The 7,948-nt window shown below is 40.3% G+C and overlaps 1 protein-coding gene across 1 annotated transcript; it reads right to left on the reverse strand.

Moving 5' to 3' along the window:
* Positions 1–1,164: 1,164 nt before the first annotated feature.
* Positions 1,165–7,390, reverse strand: ctsd (cathepsin D). Its single transcript, XM_030047925.1, has 9 exons — positions 7,234–7,390; positions 5,679–5,835; positions 4,047–4,170; positions 3,801–3,919; positions 3,501–3,700; positions 2,979–3,101; positions 2,284–2,428; positions 1,733–1,831; positions 1,165–1,392 (listed from the first exon to the last, which is right to left on the reverse strand). Exons 1-9 carry the CDS (start codon positions 7,293–7,295, stop codon positions 1,231–1,233), a joined length of 1,191 nt encoding a protein of 396 aa, XP_029903785.1. The 5' UTR covers positions 7,296–7,390; the 3' UTR covers positions 1,165–1,230.
* Positions 7,391–7,948: the final 558 nt, after the last annotated feature.

Consider the following 7,948-nt stretch of genomic DNA (forward strand, 5'->3'; position numbering starts at 1 on the left):
GGCTTTTTTAGGATTTGTTTAGTATTTTGGCTGTGACTGTACTAAAAGAAATTGCACTTGAAGACCTAAGAGTGATTCTTAATGCAATATTTCACAAATGCATGGGGTGTCTGAAAACTTTTTTCCACCACTGTATGTGTAAAAATATTATTCTGATTTTTAGAGCATATTTTCATATAGTATTTACCTAAATGGGGTTATTCATTTTAGAGCAGTCCCAAGTGAAACAGGAATGCATGGTCTAAATTACAGCAGTCACAATATTTGGCCACAAATATAGTAGCCAAAAGAATGCACAATAACAATATTATCACAATTTCTATAGAAATTTTTTAATAATAATACTGCTATTAGTCAAATTCAAATTTAACTTTGTTTACTGTCCATTTTATCTGTTTTTGGCAAATGAATTAAACTCAAAATAAGTATGGAAGATGGAGAGAGTCTGTGACCATGTCAGTTTTATGTGTGTGTGTGTGTGTGTGTGTGTGGTGTTGGGGAAGGACATAGCGAGAATGGAAATGCCTTAAAGATGCTAGATTTACACATATCAAATGTGTGTGATTAACTATCACTATTCATTCATTCATTCATTCATCTTCTAAACCACTTATCCTCACTAGGGTCACGGGACGTATCACTATTTCATTTTTAAATATCATGATTATCAAAGACCACCCAACTGCATATGACAATTAAAATGGAGACATCTCTCTTTAAAAGTCTTTATTCAGGCCAATCACATTAAGATACACCCCCCCACCCCCCCCCCCCCCAAAAAAAAAGAAAAGAAAAAAAAAAAATCAGTAGAAGAGGGCCAACTGCCTCCTAAAATGCAAGGTAAAAGTGTTCTGTTACTTAAAACAGGTCCCTGATTTAAAAACAAAACAAAAAAAAAAAAAAAAAAAAACAACAATAACAACAACAGCGAAAAACAACAAACACAAACAAAAAACCCCACTACAGATCAGCCAGATGTTTGAATGGAAAGTGGAGGACTGGTGCCATCAACTGATCCCTGATCATGTACACACAGCATTTCAGATCTTCCTGCCTCATACATTCTGCTGGGAATTATAAAATTAATGTTATGATCAGTGCATTCATGCTTTACATCTATTGCTAAATACTGTATGATTCAAAAGCATTCAAGCTTTTTTGTCCTCCATACCGCAATTTTTCCATCTTTAAAATCCACCTATGCATGACAACATTGCCCCTGAACTGTGCTTACTTGGCCTTTGCAAAGCCCACCCTGTTGTTCTCACGATCGAACACAGTGTAATACTGGCCGATGAATACGTCTCCCAGAATCCACAGGGGCCCTGCAGGGGCAGGGATGTCCAGACCCATGAAGCCACTCAGACAAATAGTCTTGCCAGCCTGACTTTCCTTTATGATTGGAAGAAAGACACTCAGTTAGACACAGGGCTGCTGATAAATCATGACATAATGTGATGATAATCTTTTAAACAAATCTGAAAATCTGAGAATGGCAAGCATAACATGAGGTTGAGACCACAGACAACTGGAGGGTTCTCTTAGTAATTACTCCTCAGACAACAAATCAGCCTACTCCCACCATGACTGCTCAAGGCCTTGCCAAAGGAAACAAAGCTACACTTGTCTGGTTTTATGACGCAACAGTCACAGGGTTGTTTTGTTATTGCAGGAGCTGCTTCTCTGTTGCCCCCTGCTGGCAAGTTAGCCCGTCTCCTCCAGAGAGACTCACCTTGAGAACGTACTGTTCTCCTGTCAGAGTGTAGGGCTTTCCGCCCAGGTTGAAGGTGATGACCGGGAGACTTGGGATCTTGTCACACTGCACCATGTACTGGAACAAAGCCCACACACATTCACTTCTTAATACACAATAATACACAGGTCTGCCTCTACATGTTCACAGACACTAAACTCTGCAAATGATTGAGTAAATTGCTGCAAAATGAAAATTTGAAAAATTATCCAAAATGGATGTAGTCATGTGTGCACTTTTTTTTTTTAACTGTTCCATCTTCCAATTAATAAAAAGGTAGAGAACCAGTAACTTGTAACTGTTCATTAAAGTGTCCAGAAAAACATTTCTTGGAGTAAAGCTTGTGACACCAAATTTTGAGTATTTCCAAATCCTTGGTTGGTTTCCTGTTTACTTACAGTGGAGGTCATATTTAATCATCAAGCTAAGATAATGCTATATGACACAATACCACTCAACACCAACAAACACCAAAGTAATGTTTTTTGTCTATAGATGTGGTCAGGTGAGGTCAGCTAAGTTCACCTTACCTCTCCCTGGATGAGTGGAGTGGCTCCGATGGCTTTTTGCAAAGCCCTGACCTCAGCAGAGGGTCCAGTGATTAGAGACGTGCCTGTATCCACAATAGCCTCACAGCCACCCTTACACAGGTTCAGCTGACTACCCACTCCCAACCTGGTATGAATGTGGACACACAAACATACTTGTTAGTATATAGTACAATCAAAACACAACGTCAATCCACCTTTATTACTAGATTTTGCTAACCCTCATAAGACTTTCAAAAGAATGTTTCCACTCTGGTTTTTGTTCTGAGGAACTCGGCTGCCATTAGCATCTCTTAGCAATCTTAGTTAAATTCAGTGGAGACCGAAGCCTTTTCTCTCAAAACTTCACGCAAGCTCCCTCAAACTCTTCAGTTTCGTGTTGCTGCTGCTGTTGAATGTTTAATGGAACTGATTTGCACAACCATTGCCAACAAGAAGTGGGTCCTGTTCCAGTTTCCTCAACAAAAACTACAAGTCTCATCTAATTATAAAATGTTCAGGTAACCAATCAATATCTCATTGTCAGTGGAATAGCCCTCCAATTTCCAGTCTAGTCTGTGCATTATGCCAGTGGGCAGATGCCTTCATGCTATAATGATTAGTACAATATATTGTGATCCAAATCGTGAATCACCCTGGTAAACTGTGTGTTTGGAGTGTAGGATTTGAGCACACACCCGTCCATGTGGACCTGCCAGTAGGCCTGGCGGGAGATGTTGAGGTAATGGAAGTCACCGCTGTAGTACTTGGGGTTGGTTCCTCCCAGCAGCAGCTCACCGCCTGGCTCAGTGTCTGGGTTTCTAGCAGAGAGACACAAAACACATTCAGGATCATCACCGCTGTCCAGAAACCTGAGGATGGTTCTTCAGTGACTTCGCTTTTGAAGATCAAGTTGAGGAAGTTCTTCAAATATCATCTGACCACATTACAGTTAAATTTGAACCAACAACTACAGTACAATTCATAAATGCATGTCTCAAAATGTCCTGAAATTAAAAAAAAAATACAACTACTACTACTACCACTACTGACAATAATAATAATAATAATAATAATAATAATAATAGTAGTAGTAGTAGTAATAATAATAATAATAAGTGCAAAGTCAATTAATACACAAGTAAAGAATGGTTGCCACTGTATGTGCGCCAGTTTCAACATTTTCAAAAATGATTTGCTAAAGCTTTGTTTGTCCCCACCTGTTCAGGTAGAAGGAGAAAAGATTCTGCTCCACCTTCTTCTGGCTCATGATGTTGTCAAAAACGGGCGCCACCCCATCCACAGAGATGCGTGGGTAGGCCATGCCAAGGATCCCATCAAACTTGGCTGCAATAAATGCCACACCAGGCTGTTTGGTGGCCTCCCCAAATACCTGTTTTTCTACTGATAAGTCTCCAATCTGGGAGAGTAAAGAAGAAAACACAAACCAGACAGTGTTTCCATGAGACTACAATGCTAAAGAAATGCCCTTCAGTGGTTGTTTGTGAGAATGTACTTACTGTGCATGTGTCCTGACTGAGGTAGCCGGACAAACTGCCAGACCCATACTGGATGGCAAAGGCAGTGCCATTCTTCACATATGTGCTAGACTTGGCCGAGTTATACTTGTGGTGAAGTACTACAAAAGAGAGAAAAACAAAGAATAGAGAAATTCTATTTTAGTTTAATGCTACAACAATTTATTAAGCTGAATGGGACTGGACAAATATTATAAATGGTACATATTTGTGATAGCTGGCACTTACAGCAGGCAATGTCTGTGAAGGAGCAGTGAACAGAAGGCACCCACAAATTGGAGGAGCCAGTGTCAAACACTACAGTGAAGGGCTGAGGCGGGGTGCCCAGGCCAATCTCACCATAATACTGTGCCTGCATAAAGAAAGAAAAAAATAACAGGCATATGTATAATCGTCATTAACAGCTGGTATTACTGTCTTAAATACTTTCAGATAGCAGTTCCTTGTCAGTGGAGTTAATCTTCAAAACCCTTCAGTAAAGAACTGCAACTCAAACAGTACTCAAATCTAGAGCTAATCTTATGCATCCAGGAAACCAGCTCAAGATAAATCCCTCAGGGTGGTAAGCTGGTCACCTAGTTGCCCACCATAGCAGGGTAATCGAGCAGGCCTGTACCTAAAGATTAGGCCTAATGACTTGACAACAACAGCATTAACGGGATCAGGGCCAGTAAACAAACAGGAAACCAAACTATGTCCTTCCAGTCATGTGAGGTCTGTTCCATTCTCAGTGCTGACATGAGGCGCTGCAGCTGCTGGTGTCAGCAAACATTAGTAGGAAGAAGGACAAATAGCTTCTCTGAGTCATACTAATAAATCAGCAATATTAGTATCCCCAGTTGCTCAGCAGAAACAGGTCCACATGATTACTTAACCAATGCAAGAGCTGAGGCAATTTCCTTTTCATGTGACCCAACAGTCACAACTGTCAAACTATTCATTTCAAAATACTGAAGGAATTTTTGCCCATTCATTCAAGCATCCTGAATCCATTTTTTATTAAGTCATTACAGATCATATTCAGTGTGTGCAATTGGCCAATAGAGGCCACAAAGATAACAAGTCTGTCCTGATCTTGTTATTGACTGGAACATTAAAAGAGCTTTGAGTCACAACCTGTTGATCACGGACAGAGATGTTTGTGTGAATCTATAGGATTTATAAATCAAGTTGTTCCAATGGATGACATGACTATTAAGGCATTTGCTACTTTACAGTTGTGTCATTTTTCAATTCCTACAATGTAAATGTTCACGTTTTACACCCTAAAATACTCTCTTGATGTAAAAACACAAAGAATTTTGGGGACCCTCACCTGTTAAAAATGAGCCCGTCTGACAGAAGGTCAGGACATTTGCTTATCAAACATGTAAAAAAAAATTGTTTTACAAGCATTCCTGAACTTTTTAAAGGCTGATTGACACAATTATCTAGAAGAAGAGACTACTGTCTGAAATATCAAGTAAAACAAACATGGCCTGGTGTGACCTGAGCTGAAGATCAAGAGGCTTACAGAGGCCAATGCTGAGTCAGCCATCACATGGTAAATGTAACTTTTCTGTCAAAATGATAAAACCCTAGTAGTTTAATTTCACCTAGAGCTCATATTAGATTAAATGAGGATGAATCAGCCATTCTAAAAGCCGTGTGTGCAGTGGGTTTGTTGGGCTTGACTGGCAAGTCTAATTTCCCATTCGGCCAGGAGGATTAAGAAGAAAAGACCAAAGACGGCACCAGACAAGAGAACCTTTGTTGTGGCTCTGCACCACCTTGGCTTTTACTTCACACAGTGCATTAGAGAGAGGGGAGGCTTGGTCCACAGGTCATTGGTTTGGTGAGCAGGACTGTGGTAATGCTTACGTCAAGGTAGTTCTTCAAGGTTTCTGGAGTGGGTCCATTACTGGTGGGAAAGCCAAAGTTGTACTTAAGGGACTGCCTGTCGGCCAGAAGCTCCTCTGCACTTCTCCCTGAGTCTGTCAGCTCACGTCTGATTGAACGGAATTTCTTTAAAGGAATTCTGTTGGGGAAAAAAGGAAAAAATGAAATGAAAAATGTGCTTGGCCTTTAGGTCAATTCTTGGGTAACACCTAACACGTGGTGGCAACGCAGATAAAATTTGGCCTGCTTGCTTTATCCTTATCAGCAAAGCTGCACATTCCCCCAGACTGCATGAGAAAATGGGAACAATACCTAAAGCAGCTAAAGGTGCAACCAAAACACCATCCAGTAGTGAAAACAGACTTAATGCAATATCTCACCCTAATATATTTCAAACATATATACCTGATATTAGTCATGGCATTAGCTTCCCTGGGACTTCATGATCACAGATCAGGAGCACACACACACACAACCACCAACCATCATCAACCAGTAATTAAGCCTGTATGTAACATGGGATGTTTTGATTTAAATTATGTTTTTGTGAGGTATTTCTATTTATCTGTTTATCATATTGCAGCAAGTATTAGTGTTATTGAATGCTTGTGGGCGTTGAGCCCTGAGGCCTCCTAGGAAGTGGCAAACATACAGCAAACAAGGTGTGCACTTGCCTCTCCCTTGTTTTATTCTTTGCCCGATTAAATTATCTGCCTGTATTGTACAGTAATATTTAGCGATTAAATATCATCACAATGGCTGCTTATCTATGCGAAACTCAAGGCCTCTTGACAGTGTGGATCATTTTTACTTGTTATGTACAGCACTTAGTAACCATTTTTTGAAGTGCTACAAAAATAAAGTTTATGATAATTAAATTAGCCACAGTTAGACATCCTTGGCAAGACGCCTGGCATCAGTGACTCATGTTCCCGGTCCCATCATGGATGCCCTCAGTAGTGTCGTTGGAGGTATTTCACTGGTAGCATATAATGACTATTCACCTTTCAACCAAAATACCATTAACATGAATGGGTTGCAGACGGAACAGCCAGTTCTTATAAAGGGTTATCTAGGGTAGCTGACCCTGAAGAAGGGCTGAGATCACACCATGCTTCACCAGAGTTCAGACAGGGATAGCTCATCCATCTCAGATTATGGTTTAAGTCAAAAGGTCGGCATACCAGGCCTGGCGGCTGCAGGCTGTTCACAATGCAGCTGACTTCCAAAGCACACAACAAATGCAAAGAGCGCACAGAAAGGCTATGCTAATGACGTTAGCTGACATGACAAACATAAAGCCATGGGCTGTCTTTACAACAAGCTAAGGTTAGCCCTAATAAAACTCACTAAGCAGATAAACATGAGACCGAGCTGGTAAGCCTATGTTAACCGTGCAGGCAGACAAAAAGTGTGTGCAACTGGTGAATGTTTGCTAGCGTGAACGTTAGGTAAGACAACGTCAACCGAAATTAGTCATGTCAACTTTAGCTAAGTCACAGTCTCCTCTCCGTTGTATTGTTGTTTGTTGTCTTACCGGACAAGTGCGTCGTTCGTCAAGGCTAGAGCCGCAAACAGAAAGGCGTATAAAATCTTCATTTTACAGAGCCAGTTTACTCGGACAGTTAGAGAACCATAGAGGAGCAGCGGAACACAATGACGGAGCAAGTCTGACCGCTTCTCGACAACAGGCGAGTTTTATCAGCTGATCCGACGGTGGAGTCACGCGTCATGTGACTCACACACACACACACACACACACACACACACACACACACACACACACACACACACACACACACACACACACACACACACACACACACACACACACACACACACACACACACACACTACTTCCGCTCAGGGTGGGAACACAGTGCAGCCTCGCGGGCCGTACACAGCACGATTTAAAATCCAAATAAAATAAAATAAAATAAAATAGTCTTTTTCTCTAATTGGAGTCATGTGGGCAGCAGTTAGTATAGTTTTGTATTTCTCAGTAGTTTTTATTTTATTTTATTTTTCTTTCTTTCTTTCTTTCTTTCTTTTTTTTTTTTTTTTTTTTTTTTTTTTTTTTTTTTTTTTAAATTTAGTTTAGTTTGAGTTTGTTCCCAGAGTGGCTTTGCTCATTTCCGTTTAGTTTTTATTATTTTATGAGTTTTTTACTTCCTTATTTTCATCATAATATCTTATCTTATAACTGACTCATAGTCATGTAGATGTCCCAGTCTCAGTAAACCAGTAAATAA

Source organism: Myripristis murdjan, chromosome 3, assembly GCF_902150065.1.
Source record: "Myripristis murdjan chromosome 3, fMyrMur1.1, whole genome shotgun sequence".
NCBI lineage: Eukaryota > Metazoa > Chordata > Actinopteri > Holocentriformes > Holocentridae > Myripristis > Myripristis murdjan.

Bases quoted from the DNA above. Each gene is read 5' to 3' on its own strand.
- ctsd (XM_030047925.1), bottom strand. From the start codon at position 7,295: ATGAAGATTTTATACGCCTTTCTGTTTGCGGCTCTAGCCTTGACGAAC. The intron at 4,171-5,678 runs GTAAGCATTACC...TTCTTTATGCAG, and splicing joins CCTTGAAGAACTACCTTGAC to GCACAGTATTATGGTGAGAT. The intron at 1,393-1,732 runs GTGAGTCTCTCT...CCAATCATAAAG, and splicing joins GAGAACAGTACGTTCTCAAG to GAAAGTCAGGCTGGCAAGAC.